This window comes from Globicephala melas, chromosome 10, assembly GCF_963455315.2.
Source record: "Globicephala melas chromosome 10, mGloMel1.2, whole genome shotgun sequence".
NCBI lineage: Eukaryota > Metazoa > Chordata > Mammalia > Artiodactyla > Delphinidae > Globicephala > Globicephala melas.
Window position 1 is genome coordinate 14,130,098 of NC_083323.1, and position 21,438 is coordinate 14,151,535.

Sequence of the window (21,438 nt, forward strand, 5' to 3'; positions counted from 1 at the left end):
ACCGTCATAGCTAACATTGATTACTCACTTATTTTCACTTAGGCACCTTGCTAAGGGCTCCTAACTGGATTAATTCATCTGATGCTCACTACTGCCCTAGGAAGGTACCATTCTTAGCCTTGTTTACAGATGAGGGACTGAGGCATAGAAAGGCTAACTTGTCTAAACTTGCACAGCAAGTTAGGGGTAAAGCTCAGATTCAGACTCATGGGGTTCAGTTCTAAAAACCATTATATACCAAACACTTCGTAAACTGCAAATCAGTGCTGTTGATTTTTTTAAAAAATAATGTGGTAAACTCCAACTAATTTTGGATATTTCATTACTTGAACATTTAAGAATGTAGGTTTTATCATTTTATTTTTCTACCTTTTTATGTATATTTTGACATGTTTTTATGTTTTTTCTCTCCCTTCCCTGCCTTCTCCACACACACACACACACACACACACACACACACACACACACACACAGTGGAATATTATGATTTTCTGATGAGCAGAGGTGCCTTTGCATCTTCCTGTGTAGCTGGGGGTTTGGCATGGGAGGCGGGCAGTACTGCCAGGCAGCACTCGCTGACCCAGTGGCCAAGACCTTCGCTGAGATGCCCAGCACTGCTTCTGCACAAGATTTCCTCCCCTGGAAGTGTCCACTGAATGAGTCTGCAGACTTTCAAAGTCTGCAAGGTGAGTCTGTACTGGTGGAAAAGAGCTCAGCCCCGAGATGCCAGCCAGGGAAGTCACTGAGCCCATCAGGCCCTCGGAGCTGAAAACACGGCCTCTGCTGGGAAACCGAAAGGAAGCAGTTCTTGCTGAGAGCAGGCCTTGGGCCGCCTGCCAAGTACTTGCCATCAACAGGGCAGTTAGAAGAAGCAGAGTGGTGAAGTAGGGGCCTGTAGGCTTCCCTAGCAGACACTGCATACTGACGTGGAGAAGACACTGGAAGATGTAAAAATGAGAGCTCTGCGATTTAGGACACGAGTCACCCCGAATAAGCCACTTGGTGCAGTGTGAAGGGTGTCAGCCTGGGTTTGGATCTCAAGCTGCAACTTTGGACAAAGTCACTCTGCTTCCCTGGGCCTCACCTTTGGCATCTGCAAAATGAGCATCTGTTCATTCAATGATATTTACAGAGCACCTGTTCTCTTTCCCCAGACAATGGTTTAGGTGCTGGGTTAGAGCTCTGAGCAAAACAGACAAAATCCCTACCCCCTGGAGCTTCTGTTCTAGTGAGAGAGATGGACAATTAAATATTTAATTGGGATGGATGGAAATATTTATGTCAGAGGGGGATGAATGCTGTGGGGGAAGATTAAGCAAGAAAACTGAGCTTGGAGCACAGCAGATGCTTTGTGGGGAGGTGTCACTGTGGGCGCCAGGGAGCAGAGGTGTGCTGCCAGCTCCGGGAAGCAAGACTTAGAGGCTGGGGGATTGGAGGCTGGAGTTGCTCAGTGTGTTTGACAATGGAAAGGAGGCCAGTGTGGAAATAACAGAGTGAGTTCGAACTGGGGAGGACAGGGGATGGTGGGAGGCAGTGTCATGTAGGATCTCACAACCTGTGTAAAGCTTAGGTTTTTTGTATTTAGTACTGTTTTATTATTGCTGCTGTTTATGCTTTTAATGATTCTCTTAGACTCTATGAGACTCTGAAAGAACTTAAGAAGTGAAGAAGATTACAGTACATGCAGAATGCTGATTTTTTAAAAAGGAATTTGTTAATAACACAGTTTCCTTCCCAAGAGTAAACATAACAGTCTGTTAGGGATTAGGGTGGAATTTTGATGAAAACTTGCTAGAGGACTTGAGAATGCCCTAATCCTACCTTGACAATCACCACCACCAGCCCTTTTCCAGGTTCCTAAGACAGACAAAAACACAAAGAGGAAGAGCAAATAAGAGTTGAAATACCACTAAGTGTTAGCTGGCCTAGGCCCACCCCGCCCCTCCCACCCCGTGCAGGGGCACCTGCTGAAGCTGGCCTGAATCACCTCTAGACCAAAGCAGTGCAGCTTCTTACCTGTCTTTAAAGCCAAAATCCCATTCATGGACATCACTTACTACATATGTATTACTAGATAGTTCCGAGGTACAACGAACACAATTGTAAAAAGAAAGAGCAGGACAGCTGGGCCTCTTTGGAATCAGAGTTCACTGCTGCCAACTCATGGGAGAGAGTGGCTGAAAGAGAGATGGATGCTGAGGTTGGCCTCTGAGGAGCTGCAAAGCAGGAGAGAGGACGTTAACATGATGACCACCCAGATCAGCAGGCACTCAGCTACAGAGAAGCAGAGTGTGGAAGCCGGAATCACACACGATTGCCTGGCTTTTCAACCCAGCAATGACCCTGTCCACTGTTTAATGCAGCATTGTGATGTCCTAAGCACTAGATTAACAGTTCCTTTTTATGAGGTGTAGTGAGAAAGGTTAGCGAATAGGGCAGAGGGTGAGAAGTTGTCCTAGCATTAGGACAGGTACTGGAGGCTGCCCACCTTCTGCTATCAGCTCAGTATCTGTGTATCTCTTGTCTCTCTTTCCTCTCCTGCAAATTACAGAGGGTGTCTAAGACCATGGAAAGGGGCACACTCTAAGGGCTTTAGGGTACAGTCTGGACCAGATAGGTCTTCACTAACTAACAGGAATTTCCAGTATCTTATCAGCCACCCTTGGATTCCAGAACAATCTGTCTGCCAGCATCTTGTCTTTCTCAGGAACTCTGGACAACAGCTCTTTTGTCAAAATCCTCCCTCCTTCAGTCAGGCTTCATGGTCAAGGCTGATAGCTGCTACCTCCACATTCCCACACATTTTTGGTTTCTTGTGTACATTCCAGTCACTCATCCAATTCCAAGTCCCAATTTCAGTTTCTTTCCCATTGATCTGTGGGCCTAATAGCATCCTTCAACTTATTATAATAATGATGATTGCAATCACCATTTTCTACTCTGTCAACAACATCATTATCATCGCAAATGCAATTATTGGTAACTAAACATGAATACCCCTTGCTTTCAGTAATATTATCTGCTTGGCATCACATACTTGCCAGGTGCCAGTTCCAGAGAGAATCAGCGAAAGACCTTACAGGAAACTGAATGCGTTCCATCTTGTTTGTGTGTGTGTGTGTGTGCACTCGTAGGTGTGTGTGCACGTCTTTTCTTGGAACTGGACATGTGTTTAATTATAAACAGGTGCTTATATTTCCTTCTGATCTACGGTGCTGTAGAAGAGATTTTGTTAATGGATATGATTCCAACCATATCTAGCACTGATAATAGAGCCTGGAACTTAGAAAGTACTATGTAAATATTTGTGGTTAAATATTTACCGCTCCCCTACTCTGCATACCTTAGTGTTTCCCAGTGGTCTCCCAAAGATGACTACACCCTAATCCCTGGAACCTATGAAAATGATACTCCAAAGGGAGTTGAAGATGTGATTACAATTAAGGACTTAAGATAGGAAGAGTATCTCTGATTATCCAAGTGGGCCAGTCTAACCACAGAAGCCCTTAAAAACGGAGAACTTTCTCTGGCTAGAGAGGGAGATGTGGCAGAAGGGAAGTCAGAAAATTTTGGAGAATGAGAAGGACTTAACATGCCATGACTAGTTTGAAGATGGGAAGTGCAATGTGACAAGGAGTGCAGACAGCCTTAAGGAGCTGGGAGAGGCTCCCAGCTGAAATCAGCAAGGAAGTAGGACCTCAGTCCTACAACTGCAAAGAACTCAATTCTGCAAACAACCTGATAGGCTTGGAAGCAGCTTCTTCCCAAAGCTTCCCAGTAAGAGCCCAGATGGCTGATACCTTGATTTTTGGCTCTGTGAAACCTGGAACAGAAATCAGCTGAACTAACATGGACTTCTGATGTATACAGTGAGATAATACATTTGTGTTGTCTAAAATTGTTACATTTGTGGTAATTCGTTATGGCAGCAATAGAATACTAATACCCTATAGAGTGACATTCACATTCCTTCACAGGGAATTCAAAATCCTCAGAACTGGTCTCCCACCCACCTTTCTAGCTCTGTCCTATTGTGTTCCTCCATATACTCCATGCCCCAGCTACAGAAGACATCTCACGACTCCATTGATCCGAGAACCCTGTGTTCTCACCTGCGCTTTTGTTCATGGAAACTTAGATTGGGCCTTTTTCCTCCTCTCTGCCTGGAAACACCCTCCCCATTCCTATGGTCTAGTGGATCTGGCAATGGACAGAGTTTCAGAAGGCGAGTTATTTAGCATGTGTAGGTGCCCACCTATAAAGTATAAAAATAACACTTTATCCTACAAGTATGTTTTCAATACCTGCTGTGTACCAGGAGCTGGGTATAAAGTGGTGAACAACTTTCTAATAAAAATATGATTGCTTGGCATTTCTTTTTCATATGCTGTGATAATAGTATTTTCCTTCTGTGATCATTAGGAGACACTGGCTAAGAAAGGAAGAGAGATGAAAATGAAAGGGACCATAGATGTAATTGACTCATGTTGATTATGACTTTCATTTTGAAGATGAAGAGAATTAAAGTGGAGAGAGAATGAGGGGTTTGCCTAAGGTCATACACGGGTCAGTGTTAAATCCAAAATTTAGCTCCCTGGACCCCAGACTTCAAGACCAATTTCTTTTCCACCATTCTTTCCTTCCTCCATGTATATGTTTACTAAAAGTTATAAACAGGAAAACTCAGATAGTCCAGCACTTTCAGGTATCATTGAGATCAATGTTGAAAACCTCGCACACCTGGTTTTAACAAGAGTAGCAAAATACAAAGACCATATATATGCCTGATTTTGTGAAAACCTATTTGTCTTTAATGGTGTCTGGTGGTAATATCCTGCAAACATATAACATGACTATTTTCTTTCCTAAAACAGAATCTTGACAATCATAGTTATATGCAGCCTTCATATAACTTTAAAATCTCCCTACTAACAACAAATAAGTAAAAAGTAATGCAGATAAGATAGTGGGCTCAAGCTTTCAACAAAGTACAATAGAAAGAAGCTAAAATAATAGAGGATGTTTAAAACTGTGCTGAAACTCACAAGTTCATTTAGAAAGCAAAGAAAAATTTGTAGGTGTAGGTAAGCATGGCAATGGTGGAATGCCACAGTCACCATTCCTCAGTATAGGTGGAGACCCAAAGTAACAGAAGTGCTGGCTTCTTTGTTTATCATCCTCCCAGCTGGCAGATCACACTAACAAGCTGTTAAGAATTGTTTTCACTGTCAGGGAAGCTGAGGGGACTGAGCTCTTGATTTTTCTTTTTTTTTTTTTTTTAACCTTTAAGAGAGGTGGGGCTTTCCCCTGAGGAACTCTTTGAGAGGTCTGGCTGCAATGGTGGGTTGAAGTCTGAATTAGGAAATAGTACTGGAATATATTCTGTCCAGTCAATTACATCGCTAGGGAAACATCCAATCAGTTTATTCTGAACAGAGCCTTTGAGGTTGTCTGGTTGCCCAGTGTCTGTGTGTATCTTGGAGTGGGTGAGTAGGAAGACTTTTTATCTGATCAGCAGGTTGAGGGGGTAAGAGGTATGTGGTCATTCTGCCTTGTCTTTGGACCTGTTATCACTGGGTACTATTTGGGTTGCTTCCTTCTTAGAATATTATACTATCTGATGTCAAGACACTGTCAGGCTACAGTAACTGAAACAACTTGAGACAGAGGTAAGGATAAACAAATAGATCAATAGAATAGAATAGAGAATTTGTAAATAGACTGCCACATACGAAGTGACTTGATGTTTGGCAAAGGCATCAGTGCAATTCTATTAAGAAAGATTGGTCTTTTTAATAAATAGTGCCAAGTTATTTGAATAACCACATGGAAAAACTTAACCTACCTTACATCTTATGCAAAAAATTAATTATAGATGGATTATAGACCTCAATGTGAAATATAAAACAATAAAGCTTCACATGACCTTGGGATAAGCAAAACATTTTTAAACTAAATACAATAAGAACACTAACGTAAAAGTTATTACAATTGTTTTCTGTATTTATATAAAATCTTCATTTTAAAAATTATGAAAGTTAGAAGATGAGCCACAGACTAGAAGAAGATATTTGCAAATGGTTGTATCTAACAAAGAATGTGTCCAGAATATATTTTACATACCTCTTACATACTAATAAGAAAAGTGCAAACAAAAAATAAAAATATGAACAAAAGATTTGAACAGGAATTTAATCAAAGAGATTATCTAAATTGCTCATTAGCACTTGACAAGGTGCTCAATATCACTGTCAGAGAAATGCAAATTAAAACTGCAATGTGCTACCACTAAACACCCATCAGAATAGCTAAAATTTAAAACACTACCAAGTGTTGAAGAGGACATGGAACAACTATAATTCTCATAATCCTAATAGGTGTTTAAATTGATGAAACCACCTTGGGAAATTCTTCAGTGATATTTTCTAAAGCTAAATATATGCCTATCCTATGACCCAGCAGTTTCACTCCTAGGTATATACCCAAAAGAAATGAGTGTATATGTCCGCCAAAAGAGATGTACAAGAATGTGCAAAACACCTTTTTTCTTAATAGCCAATGACTAGAAATAGTCTGAGTGTCCATGATCAGCAGAACAGGTAAATGTATTATTGTATACTCAGACAGTGAAACACTACACAGAAGTAAAATGATTTCATCTAACCCCAACATCATGGATGAATCACACAGATATAATGATGAGTGAAAAAGGCAAATACCAAAGAGTACATACTGTGAGATTCATTTATATGAAGTTCAAGAACTTGCAAAAGTAAGCTATGGAACTAGAAGACATTAAAGTGGTAGCATCATGGTGTGAGAGTTGATATCAGCTATAATGAGGTTGAGGGAGCATTCAGGGAGGCTGGAAATTTTCTTAGTCTTCATCCTGATATTGATTATACAAGTACAAATCAATTAAAATCCATCGAGCGCTAAACTAAAAATTTGTGAACTTTAATTTAGCTATCCCTCTTTTTTTTTTGAGGCATTCTTCTAAGGTTCACAATATCTTTATCAAGATCTATCTTTAAGTAAGATTATACCACTTTACATACACTGTAAGAACTTTTTAACAGTACATTTCCATTTCCATCTTTGTGTTCTTCTTGTTACACTTTCTACTTCCACACGTGTCATAAACTCCCATAATACATAGTATTGTTTTGCAGTCAGTTGTTTGCCCTCAGAAGCAGAGAACTATGCTGAAGCAAAAGGAACAGACTTCCTTTTGAGTCCTGGAGTATTTACAAATGTACTTTTTATGGAAGAATGAAGAGTGAAAGTGAGGTGCCTACAGGCATGGCAGACTATGACAGCTTGACCCTAATTCAAATTAAGGAGACTTTGAAGAAAAACGTCATCAGAGAAATTAGAAATATAAACAAGAAAGTATAAGTGGTCCAAATGAGTATAATTTCCTCTAGAATAAACTTGATTTCAGAAATATTTTTTAAGTTGATTATTTTTTATAGACATTTTAAAACAGAAAAAATATTTCATATTTATCCATTTAGTTACCATATGCAGAGTTCTTCATTTTGTGTCAGTACAAATTTCCAGCTGGTTTTATTTTCCTTCTGCCTGAAAAGCTTCCTTTAACATTTCTTAGACTTACAATAAATTCTCTCAAATTTTATTTGCCTGAAAAAGTTTTTAGCATGCCTTGATTTTTTTAAAATGTAGTTTGCTGGATATAAAATTCTAGGTTGACAATTTTTTTTTTCTCAGTACTTTAAAGAAGCTGTCCCACTGTCTTTTAGTTTAATGTTTTCTGACGAGACATTGGCTGCCTTTCTTATCTTTGCTTCTCTTTATATAAAGTGTATTTTCCCCCTCTGATTGCTTTGAAGATTTTCTCTTCATCACTGGTTTGTTAGTAAGCTGATTGTTATGTGCCTTGGTAGGATTTTCTTTATGTTTCTTCTGCTTGGGATTCACTGAATTTCTTGGGTCTGTGGGTTTATAGTTTTCATCAAATTTGGAAAAATTTTGGCCATTTTTCTTTAAATATTTCCTAACCGTAACCCTTTAAAAACCCTTATGATCTTACCTTTTTTTCATTCTAGAACTTCAGTTACACATATATTAAACTGTTTGATATTGTCCTGTAGCTTACTGAGGTTCTTTTTTTTTTTTTTCCCAGTATTTTTGTGCCTGGGCTTCATTTTGTACAAGTGTATATTGCTTTCTCTTCAAGCTCACTCATATTTTCTTCTGTTTTGTCTAATCTGATATTAATCCCATACAATACATTTTATGTTTAAGATATTATACTTTTAATCTATGAAATTTCTGTTTTTTCCATTTTTAAGTTTTACCTTTCTCTCTTTATCATGTTGAAGTTTTCCTCTACCTTCTTGAGAATGTGGAGCATATTTATAATAGTTGTTTTAACTTCCATTTCTGCTCTTTCCATCATCTCTCGTTTCTGGATCTTGATTTCTCCTTAGTATGGTTCATATTTTCCTGCTTCCTTGCATGTCTGGTAATCTATGATTGAATTTCATAAATTTTGCAATGTAAATTTAACATGTTGGGTGTTGGATTTTGTTGTATTCCTATAAATAGTGTTGTACTTTGTTTTGGGATGCAGTTAAATTACTTGGCATAAGTTTGATCCCTTCAGGGCATGCCTTTAAAACTTTTCTTAGTTTTAAAACTTTAAAATTGTTAAACCTTTAAAACTTTTCTTAGACAGATCTAGATAGAGTGATTAATCATCCCAGTCTGCCTGGGACAAAGGAGTTTCCCAGGACATGGAACTTTCAGTTAAAGACTGAGACTGAAGGGGCTTCTGAAAAGTGGGACTTTTGGTTTTAAAGTTGGGAAAGCTCCAAGTAAACTGGTACAAATTGGTCATCTTAGATCCAGAGCATGCTGCAGTCCAGGGCTAATTTAGCCCTACTACTAAATTTTTGAGAACTCTACTCATATTACAAGGTCTTTACACTTTGACTGGTGAGAACATGAACTATCTCCAGCCCTGTGTCTGGAGTGTTGAGTCTACTGTTTTCTGATAGCTCTATCATTGGCCCTGAGTACTTTCCTTTCATGCATGCTCAGATCAGTACTCAGCCAAAGACTTACAGATCTGCCTGGAGGTCTTTTTCTGGGCAATTGTATCTTTCCTTTGCTCTGCACTGCAAATTCTAGCCACCTCAGCATCCCTGAATCCTAACCTCTGACTCTTAGTGAGACTTCTGGGCACTGACTGCATTCTCCCACGCCTGGGAATTGCCTCCAGGCAGTCAGCTAGGGCAATCACAGGGGTAATTTCATGTGTTTCCTTTCTGCAGGGGTCACAGTCCTGCAATGCCTGTTGTTCAGTGTCTGAAAACTATTACTTAATATAGTTTGTCTGGCTTTCTAAGTTTAAGATGAGAGTGTAAATATAATCCCTGTTACTCCCTTGTGGCCATTAAGCAAAAGTCCTTGCTCTTTATATTTTATGCCTTAATATTTTGAAAATTGTTTATGTTATAAATATTTGAAGGGGTTGCTCTTTTTCTGGTTATACCATTTTTTATGCATTCAGTTTACTCTCACTAAGACAATTAAATATTTGAACATAATAATGATAGCTGTTTACAGAGATCCTCTTCCTGTGTATGTCTCAGCTCTGTGCTAGATGCTTCATATACACTATCTTGAATCTTTACCAAAAAATTTAAAGGTAGATACTACTGATATCATTGCCTCCATTTTAGAGGTGAGATTCAAAGCAGTTAGTAACTTGACCAAACACATCAGCTAATATCTTGAACAGTTATATTTAAATGTAGTTTCTTTGAAAATTATTTATCTATACCACAATGCCTAATGTGTAGTATTTAAAGAGACATTACATTAAAAATAGTTGGGACCAAAATGTTTTGAGGTCAAAAGGTTAACTTATGTAGAAAATTTAAGTGACTCTGATAGTAGTGTTTTACAATATATTACTGTATGTGTGTGTGAGAGAGAGGGGGAGAGAGAGAGAGAGAATGTATGTGTGTATTTATATGCATTTAATTATGTGTTTGGTGAAGTGGATAAAGGAGCCTTACCTAAACCAGTTGACCTTCTTTGAACCCTGACACCTTTGCATGCAATAGTAAAATTGGATTCAATTTCCAAAATTATTGTATTACTTTTCTAGGATTGTTGTAACAAATTACCACAAACTTGGTGGCTTAAAACAGTAGAAATTTATCCTCTCAGTGTTCTGGAGGCCTGAAATCTGGAATCAAGGTGTCAACAGATCTGCACTCCCTCTGAAGGCTCTAAGGGAGACTTCTTCCTTTCCTCTTCCAGTTTCTAGTTACTCCTGTTGTTCCTTGGTTTTTGGCAGTGTAACTCCAATCTCTGCCTCTGTCTTCTCACAGCCTTCTTTCCTGTGGCCCTCTGTCACCCCTTCTCTTCTTTTGTAAGGACATCTCATTATATTTAGGGCTCACCCTAATCCAGGATGATCATCTCATTTGAGAGCCTTAATTATATTTGCAAAGACCCTATTTCCACACAAGGTCACATTCACAGATATCAAGTGTTGGAACTTGGACATATCTTTTAGGGGATACAATTCAACCCACTACAGTTTCTACGAGAGCTTTCAGGGTCTTCAAAATTGGCTGGTCTTTAGGATTCTACCAGGGGAGTCATCATGCTAACTTGAATGAGAGATGGTTAGATACTTCTATGCTCATTCCCGTGGTTGTTGAAGTTTTTAGAAAGTTAAATGCAAGAGGTGCACTTTCTTTGCTACCCCGACTCTCCGTGCTTGACCGAGCAGAGGCTCGCTGCCCTATAACCCAGGCATCTATCTTCTGTAATTACTCATAAACCATGACCAGGAAACAACTGTAGACACCCGGATCTGACCAAGATGAACTTCTGACTGGTATGTACAAGCCTGAGGGTGTCTTCTGTCGAGGTATTTGGCCTTCCATTTGGGCAGCAAGACAGCCCCTGGGTCTTTGCCATCTATGAGTTAGAAATTCTGCCATCCAAGATTCTGATTCACTCCCTTTTTTCATATACTTGGTGCCCAGCTATTCTGTGTTGCAACTTTCTTCTAACTTCTTCTGCTTCATGCACAGAAGCAACAACTTTTCGTGCTAATTCTTCTTCGTAATCTCACAAATGAAGTATCTGAAACATGATGGGACTGAATTTTTAAGGCATTAGATTTAATAACTAGGTCATTACCACTGTTAACCAACCTGACCTCATTAACAGGGCTTTTTGCTTTTCACCTTGCCACAGCATAATGAGGTTATTAATTAGAGCAAGAAACACAAGCACTCTGGGTTTGCTTTAAAGCCATCTGGGGAGATGGCTAGGTCTTTGCTCATAATTCCTGGTAAATGATTCCAAGGGGATACAGTTAAATCACCATGAAATGATATTTCCCTTCAATGTAAACTTGTTTTTCTCTTTAAGTGGTTTATTTTTAGGTCCCTAAAATTCCCATTTGTAATCCACCTAATATCTTATTCAGCTAAACAGTGAGGACAGTGGGGTGCAGCAGTTAAAAGCACAGGCTGGAGCCAGACTTCCTGGGGTTAAATCCTGGCTCTGCTACCTACTGTGTGACAGTGTGCAAGTTATTTGATCTCTCTCTGCCTCGGTTTTTCATCTGGACAAGTATGAGGATTAAAGGAATTCATACATATAAAATGCTTAGGAGAGTACCTGGAACATAGTGAGTGTTTCATGTATGTGAGCAGTTATTTTTGTTTGTTAAATTCAAAGAAATAGCTTTTGGCTTCTGGGTAAGTCAGTCTAGTACTATGCATTTTCTAGGATGGGGTTACAGGTTGAATTGTGTTTCCCTAAAATTCCTGTGTTGAAGTCCTAACCCCTAGTACCTCAGAATGTGACCTTTTTTGAACATAGGTATTTAGAGATAGGATATTTACAGAGGTAATCAAGTTAAAGTGAGGTCCTAATCCAGTATGACTGGTAAAAGGGATACAGAGACACGCATAGAGGAAAAACATTGTAATGAGAGATAGGGAGAAGGTGGCCATCTACAAACCAAGGAGAGAGGCCTGGAACAGAGCCTTCCTGCACAGCCCTCAGAAAGAACCAACCCTGCCCACACCTTGATTTTGGACTTCTAGCCTCCACAACTGTGAGAAGACAGTGTTCTGTGTTTAAGCCACCTAGTGGTGGTACTTTGTTATGGCAACCCTAGGAAACAGACGGTTATAACATCAAATCGCTATCCCCAGGGAGCATATAATCTGGTAGGACGGATATATTCCACAGGAATAGCAACATAGATTTGCTAAAGCTTGCTCAAACAAATAAGCCAACAAAAAGATGGACTTATAAGGATACAGAAGTGTCTAATAAAATACAAGTGCAGGATTGTAGCTGGCACAGAAACATCAAGAATACTCCCTATACTCTTGCCTCTGCCCCTCTCTTGGTGACCATGAAGTTTCTTCCATGCCCACCTCCTATCTCTCCCCACCGTCCCCTCCACTGGAGTTAGAGTTGCTTCTTCCACCTTCAAGGAGGTAGAAATTAGTAGCAATGCAACTTTGGACATGTCACTATGTCTCTCTGCACCTCAGCTTCCTCATCTTTCAAAAAGGGAGATAAAAAATATTACTAATTTCCTATGTTTCAGGTGAGGTTTAAATGTGTATTTGGCACATATAAGTATCCAATAAATGTTATAAGTTATTGGCATCACTAGTATTTGATGAATCCTTATTGTTTTGCTTTCTCTTTCAGGCTGAATTCTCAGAGTTGAATCTAGCTGCCTATGTTACTGGGGGCTGTATGGTGGACATGCAGGTTGTGAGAAATGGGACCAAGGTTGTGAGGTAAGGTGGACTGAGGTACAGAAAACCTTCATTTGAGAGGTGTGTATGGGGTATCTCCCTTTGCCAACCCCTTTGTCTGTTGCCTGCAACCTAACTCCTCTACTACACGTGCTTTCATGTACGGAATGTCTGCTTCCAGAGAGTTTTAGGTATTATTGCATAGGAATGACTGGTGGCACAAACAATATGGGAAAGCAACTGAGTATGCTGGAATGGGCCCTGGGCTTGGAGAAAGAAGACTTGGGTTCCATTTCTGACTTTATGGCTCTATTCGGGGATATTATTTAGTCTCTCTTGCCCTGTGATTCTCATCTGCAGCATGATGATAGTGAACATGGAAGTCGAAGGCATGTATGTGAGAATACCCTATTAATTCTAAAGTGCTCTACAAATGTTAAGAGTTTATTAGAATAGGCTGCATCCCGCTTCCAGCAGTAGAACAGAGTAAGTGTTCAGAGACTCCCCTCCCAGGACATCACACCTAAAAGTACTAGATATAATATTTCGCCCCCAAATCTGTTTATAATATAAACAGCTGAACTGGAGGGGAAGTGAGGGAATTCTTCAGAAGATCAGAAATGTCAAAAAAGTATAAATCTGCAGGAGAGGTAAATAGGGTATTAAAATATTTCTATCTAGTTAAGTACCCAAAGAATGGTACAGACTAGGTCCTGTGAGGGTTTAGGTGGGGAAGAAATAGAATTCAGATTTGGGGAAGTAGAGACAACAAGAAGAAATTTGAGGAAAAGGTGGCATTTGTTCTGAGCCTTTTCAGATGGTAGAATATGGGCATTCTATGTGTTTTAAGAATAGGAAACAGTCTTTGTATAAACCAACAAGCAAAAAAAAGGAGTATGTTTGGGAAATTATGATAATTTTACTAAATCAGCCATCATTTACTGAGTACCTGCCATTTGCCAATGAAAACATTACATGGCTTCCTATTTCCAGTAATGGTAGACCAACTGTAGGTTATCTGAAAACAACTTAAAAACTGGTTTTAAATAACGATAATCTTCAAATCCATCAAAGAGTTGACATGACAGTAAGGACTTACTAGGAAGAGAATGATAGGAAATGGAAACCAGAGAGATAAATGAGTACAGAAGCTTCATTTTTCCTGAGAGTACTGCTGAGTCTAGCAAACTTGAAAATTGGTTTTGATAGCCTAGCAGGGGCAAGGGAGAAAGAAAGAAATACCCAGGTTTTCTCAAGGTATAATGGTAGACCCTACCCAAAATAAGCTGAGACCTCAAAGGACTACATCTCAAGGTGAATGTGAACTATAGGTAGATGAGCCCTCACAAGTCACTGAAGCTTGAATTGCACTTTGATTGGCCTGCCAGGGAAGCTCAAGCATTAAATTTAGTTTATGGTAATCCCAGACATGCCAGAAGTCAAAGCAGATCCTGTGTAGTGGAAGGCACTTTCATACTAGGCTTCGAATAATTATTCAGATAACTTTTTGTATAATAGCTAGCACATAGTCAACAATAACCAGGCATATACATTATGAATGAGAAGAAACAGGAAATATAGATAAGCAGAAAGATACCCTCAAAAACACACATTCTTAAAAGAAAAAAGTCATACATATTAAGTTGAAAAAAATCAGGTTGGAAGATATCTGCAAGGAATAGGAAACTATAAAGAATGACACAACCAGTTTTATTAAAACCAATCAGAACTTCTAGAAATGAAAACTACAATAACCAAAATTATTGGAAGTGTTGTGTTTAATGGCATATTAGACACCATTGAAAAGGCGGTTAATGAAATGAAAGGTAGAGCAGAAGAAATTATCCCAGATGAAGCACAAAGAGAAAAAAGACTGGAAATGCAGAAGAGATGGTTAGATCTCCTGAGAAGGTCTAACATTCATTTAGCCAGAGTTTCATAAAGGGAGGGAAAAGAGAATGGAGCAGAGGCAGTAAAATAAGAAATGATAGCTGAGAATCTTTCAGGAAGATACCAAACTACCAACATTAGAAGCTCAACAAATTTAAAGCAGGATTACTAAAAAGAATTCTATACCAAAACACAATAGTTTAAATGCAGAAAGATAAAGAAAAATAAAAAGTAGCCAAGGGAAGAAGGCAGATTACTTGATTGGAGTAACAGACTGACACTTGGCTCTCAGGCAGCAGAGGTGGAAAGATATCTTCAGTGTGCTGAAAGAAAATAATTGTCATCCTCAGGGAAATGTATTTTATGAAAGAAGGCAAAATAAAAACATTTATAAAGATAAGACCTCACTAAGGGAAATTGTAAAGTATGTACTTTAGGCAAAAAGGAAATGACCTCAGAATAACGTAGAGCAGCAAGAATACATGAAGAGCAAAGAAGGTGGAAATGCTAATAAACATTCTCTTCAAAAAACAATTAATAATCATAATAATGACATCTTATGGATTTTTAAAATATATGAAGGATTCAAATAAACCATAGTAAGTGAGTATAGAGGCTGGGGCTAAATATAATTAAGATGTTCTGAGGCCCTTGTATTGTCAGGGTGGAAAGTTATGTATTGATTAATAATAGGCTTTGAAAAGTTAAAGATGAAAATTAAAGAATTAAAGAATAAGTAAAGGTAATCTCTGTGATAACTACTTAAAAAATAGAAACAGAATGTAATACTTAAAAACGATGAGAGGGGCTTCCCTGGTGGCGCAGTGGTTAGGAATCCACCTGCTAATGCAGAGGATACGGGTTCGAGCCCTGGTCCAGGAAGATCCCACGAGCCGCGGAGCAACTAAGCCCGGGCGCCGCAACTACTGAGCCTGTGCCACAACTACCGAAGCCCGTGCGCCTAGAGCCCGTGCTCCGCAAGAAGAGAAGCCACCGCAACGAGAAGCCCGCGCCCTGCAACAAAGAGTAGCCCCCGCTCACTGCAACTAGAGAAAGCCCGCATGCAGCAACAGAGACCCAAAGCAGCCATAAATAAACAAACAAACAAATATTTAAAATAAATAAATAAAAAACAATGAGAGAGAAAAATAGAAATAATAAAAGAAAACAAGAAAGGAGAGAAAAACCAACGTAGAACAGTTGTTATAAATAACACAAAATAAGATGATAGGTTTAGACCCATATATATCAACAGGCTGGTATTCTGAATGGTGTGTACAGCAGTACGGGTTATTAAAATATTGAAATTTTTCTATACAAATTGATAAATAGCCTCTGACCTGAGCCCACTGAATGCCTTCAGCCACCCTTATTTACCCCATGGTTAGGCATGGCCATTGAACTACTCTTTTGTCCCCCAGTTCACCACACTCCTGTCCCCCATCCCATATCCTTGTTTCTCCTGTGGTCAGAGGATGCCCAAATGTTGCAGGGGAGATACACCCTTGGAAGCAGTAGTGGAACCCCAGAGAGCAAACGCCTGGTTGCCTTTGTCCCTTCAAGGCTGTTTGCCTGTGAGTCCCCTAGAGTTGCCATCTCATGGTCACTTGTGAGAACTGCAACTTTCTCAAAGTACCCTACAAGTTGCTAAATATTTTTATTACCAGTATATATGAGTAATTATATTAAATGTAAATGAACTAAATACTCAATTTATAGAGCATCTACAGCAAGATTGTCAGAGTAGTTTTTTTGTTGTTGTTGTTGCTGTTTTTGGCTGTGCTGCTTGTGAGATCTTAGTTCCCCGACCAGGGATTGAACCTGACCCATGGCAGTGAAAGCCTGGAATCCTAACCACTAGGCCACTGGGAGCTCCCCCAGAGTAGATTTCTTTAAAATACAGCTATATTCCATTCAAGAGATTCATCTAAAACATAAGACTGTAGAATGTTTGAAAGTTAAAAGATGGAAATAAATATATATATTAAATAAATATGTAAGTTAAATATTAAATAAGTTATAAATAAATATATATATATACATACATACTTATACATACCATGTAACAACTGGGCAAAAGAAAGCTAGCCAATATAGTTGTATTAATATCGGGGGAAAAATAGACTTCCAGGTGAAAAGCATTACCAGGGAAAAGGAAGTAACCCATTAGGATAAAGGAGTCATTGACCAAGAAGAGATAATAATTTTAAATTTATAGGGCTCAAAAAAAGTGCCTCAAAATGTACTTCAAAAATTGGCAAAACTGCAAGGAGAAATTAACAAGTCTTCCATCATGGGAGATTTTGAGAATGGTGCTACATATATACATTTATTTACTTCTCACAGCAGCCTCATTATGCACATAAAAACTATAAAAAATGTAAAATTCAATATTTAGGAATCTGTGTATGTTCATATTTGAGATTATTTGTCTTATGTCTTGTTTCCCTATCTGGGAAAGGGACTGGATCATCTTCTTTGTAATATGTAGAAATGAGAGCATCTATTCCATTAATCCCCAAATTTGGCTGCAGATTAGAATTACCTGGGAAATGTTTTAAAATCCTGATAGCCAGGCAATAGGAAAAACCAATTACACTAGGCTCTCTGAGGGTAGAACTTAGGTATTGGTAGCTTTAAAACTCCGCAGGTGGGGGCTTCCCTGGTGGCGCAGTGGTTGAGAGTCTGCCCGCTGATGCAGCGGACACGGGTTCGTGCCCCGGTCCGGGAAGATCCCATATGCCGCGGAGCGGCTGGGCCCATTGAGCCATGGCCGCTGAGCCTGCGCGTCCGGAGCCTGTGCTCCGCAACGGGAGAGGCCACAACAGTGAGAGGCCCGCGTACCGCAAACAAAAAACAAAAACAAACCAAAAAAAACTCCCCAGGTGATTCCAGTGGGCAGCCTGATGGAGTATCTCCCCAGATTGCTTGCACATTGGGCCTGAACTGGGGCTGGGTCATCTGTAAAGCTGAGTATCCTGGGGGTGTGCTGCCTGAAGAAGAAGATCACCTTGCAGAAATGGATATCTCAAGCCTCATTCTAGACCTGCCATCTTCTTCCAAAATTTATTAAAATGTTCACAAAAATAAATTTACAAAACTGTTCCAGGTGATTCTTTTTCTTTTTTTCAATTTTTTTTTTTTTTTTTTTGCTGTACGCAGGCCTCTCACCGTTGTGGCCTCTCCCGTTGCGGAGCACAGGCTCCGGACGCGCAGGCTCAGCGGCCATGGCTCACGGGCCCAGCCGCTCCGCGGCATGTGGGATCTTCCCGGACCAGGGCACGAACCCGTGTCCCTTGCATCGGCAGGCGGACTCTCAACCACTGCGCCACCAGGGAAGCCCTAGGTGATTCTTAATCAGCTAGTCTCCCAGCACTTAAGAATGGCAGGCTTGGAAGGTAGTTGTAATGGTTTGAATTGTGTCTCCCCAGAAAAGATGTGTTAAAGTCCTAAGACTAGTACCCCAGAATGTGATCTTTGGAAGTAGGATCATTGCAAATGTAATAAGTTAAGGCCATACTGGAGTAAGATGGGCCCTTAATCCAATGTGATTGGTATCCTTATAAGAAGAGGGAAGCTTGGACACAGAGACACAAGGAAAAACTATGTGATGATGGAAGCAGAAATTAGAGTGATACAAGACAAGGAATGCCAAGGATTGCCATCCATCAGCAGAAGCTAGGAGACAGGCATAGAACGAATTTTCCCTCAGCCCTCAGAAGAAACCAACTCTGCTGACACCTTGATTTCAGACTTTGAGCCTCTAGAACTGTGAAAGAATAAATTTCTGTTGTTTTAAGCCATGCAGTTTGTGGTACTTTGTTAAGGAAGCCCTAGAAAACTGATACAGTAGTGCTTCTCAAATTTTAACGTGCATACAAACCCCCTAGAGATCTTGTTAAAATGCATTCCCATCCATTAGGTCTTCAGGTAGGACCTGAGATTCTGAGTTTCCTACAAGTTCCCAGATGAAGCCAATGCTGTCAGTCCTGTGACCTTGATTTGAGCACAGAGGCTTCCAGATGATGTTGATGCTTCTGGTGGAAGACCATAAGCATCAGTAGCCAGGGCTGTGAGAACAGTGCCAGTATAGCCAAAGCTCTGGGTTCTAGGATCCATGGAACTGTTAAGATTTATTTTGTCCATGCCCAGGATGGTGCTTACAATCTCAGCCCAGCAGCTTATTTCAGCGAGCCACAGGTTACAAGGTGCCAGACCTGCAAGAATGTGCACACAAACCAGGTAGCCCCAGCCTGACTCACACTGCATCCTGCAGGTGAGGAGTCACTAGAATCTTCCTCCGGCATGTAGTGCCATACCAAGCCCTAACTGTGGTCTCCCAAAGCAGGAATGTCGAGCAGTGCTCTTGCCTTGCAGTGTATTCTTTCAAAGAGACTTAGGTGTTGCATTGAAAATGCCCTTAAGCACTTCCAAGTCTACAATAGGAGCAAAGCTGAGATCATCTAAAGTCTTGCTCGTGGGGAGCACCTTTGGGGAAGATGACCAAGATGGGTGGTAGAGCAGACCACTGCTGGTTTTCTCCAGCATCTGTTCCTCCTGCTTTGGGGAATGGCACCTAGATTTTACATTGGGACGACCCTTCCCCAGCTTGCAGTCTGTGTGGTGTCTAGAGCTGACAGCAATAACCAGCCCTAGAATCAGAATGTCACACTGGGGGAAAAAAAAGCCTGGGACCCAAGCCAGGCCAATGAGAATTCATGTGAGACTTTTGCTGGAACTCTTGGGTGAGAGACACATGTGTTCTGCTGGGGCTGCTGAGCTGGTGGGATGAACTCCTGGAGCTGCTGGTAGCCATGGCTCTTTCTCTTAGAGGGAAGGATCTGCTGAGAATGAATCCAAGGCAAAGGAAAACACAGCCAAGATAGAGAAGGAGAGTCAATGACCTGCTGATGTTATTCAAGGCCCTGGATCCAGACTCATCTCCAAGCTGGAGCCAAAAATATCCTTTTTGATAAAGCCAGCTTGAATTGCACACACAGAATTCATGAATTTTTATTTATTTAGCAAACGCTTTATAGCATTTCCTACGTGCTAGGCACTGTCCCAAGCACTTAACATGTATTGACTCATTTCATCCTTTCAACAACCCTATTAAATGTGTACTGTTATCCACATTTCTAGATGAGAAGATTGAAGCACCAATAAGTTGAGTAATGGAATCAAGGTCTCCAGCCAGTAAGGGTCAAAACTAGGATTCAAGCCTAGGTAGTTGGCTCCAGAGCCTTTGTGTCACCACTTACTGGACTGCCTTTTTAACAAGGGGGAGATTGTTTCATAGTTAGAGCTGCTTAAAGAGGCAGTAAGTTCCTCATTATGAGTAGTATGAAAAAATACAGTTAGACAGTAGACAAATTCTGAGGGGATCCAAGAATCTGAATTTAGACAGTGAGAACTTAGTGAAATAAGAGGGCACTCATGGGGCTTCCCTGGTGGCACAGTGGTTAAGAGTCCGCCTGCCAATGCAGGGGACACGGGTTCATGCCCCGGTCTGGGAAGATCCTACATGCCGCGAAGCGGCTAGGCCCGTGAGCCATGGCCGCTGAGGCTGCGCGTCCGGAGCCTGTGCTCCACAACGGGAGAGGCCACAAGTGAGAGGCCCGCATACAGCAAAAAAAAAAAAAAAAGGCACTCATTAGTAAAATGAAAAATATGAGAGTATAAAACTGATAAAGGTAATTAGTTAGATTAAGAAGACTCTAATACTGTATTGGTGGTGTGTAAATCACTTTTAACTTTAGTAAAAAGGTTAAAAGACCAGAAGTATTAAAAAATAACAATAGCTACGATGATTAGTTAATCAATATACAATATAAAAAGATGTAAATTGCGGCATCAAAAACATAAAATATAGGGAGGGGCAAGTAAAAGAGTAGTTTTTGTATGTGATTAAAGTTAAGTTGTTATCAGCTTAAAATAGACTGTACTATAAAATTTTTTATGTAAGCCTCATGGTACCCATAAAGCAAAAACCTATAGGAGATACACAAAACAGAAGAAAGGATTCAAAGCAAACCCCTACAGAAAAGCATCAAATCATGAAGGAACCCAGCAAGAGAGGAAGAAAGGACAAAGGAACTACAAACCAGCCAGAAAACAGTTAACAAAATGGCAATAGTACTTTAAATAACTATTTTAAATGTAAATGGATTAAATTTTTCAATTAAAAGACATAGAGTGGCTGAACGAATTGAAAGAAAAAAAGACCCAACAATATGCTGCTTAAAAGAGATTCACTTTAGCTTTAAATACACTCATAGGCTGAAAGTGAAGGGGTAGAAAAAGATATTCCATGCAAACAGAAACCAAACAGAGCAGGGGTAGCCATACTTATTTCAGACAAAATAGACTTTAAGTAAAAAACTGTAATAAGAGACAAAGAAGGATAGAAATTTTGTTATTCTCTTACTCACATTACCCTTGTCCACTCCTTGGCATCTGGTCCTGTTGAGCCCACCCCAGGCCAGCATGAGTGGACTCTGGGTCTGTGCTGGAAGCAGCAGGAAGTAGAGATTTCTCCCAGGTGCTGAGTGTGACTCAGCCTCATCTGGGGTACAGGATGTGTGTGTTGCTCTTCCTTAGAAATCTGTTGCTCAGACCTGAGATTCTACCTCTCTCTGAACCTCAGCTTCTTCATCTGTAAAAGGTAATTGTATTATTTTACATAGTTTTTGTAAGGATTAAATGACATATGTGAAAAGTTTGTTTATTCATTCCACAGATGTTTATTAAGGGCCCACTATGTTCCAGG

General features: G+C 40.0%; 1 protein-coding gene across 2 annotated transcripts in view; it reads left to right on the top strand.

Moving 5' to 3' along the window:
- SYN3 (synapsin III) overlaps positions 1-21,438 on the top strand; it is a 459,136-nt gene that overhangs the window by 84,803 nt on the left and 352,895 nt on the right. For both annotated transcript variants that reach the window (XM_060305487.1, XM_060305486.1), the window contains exon 4: positions 12,730-12,821. In XM_060305487.1, the coding sequence (XP_060161470.1) occupies positions 12,730-12,821 (92 nt within the window). The remainder of the gene's footprint in view (positions 1-12,729; positions 12,822-21,438) is intronic.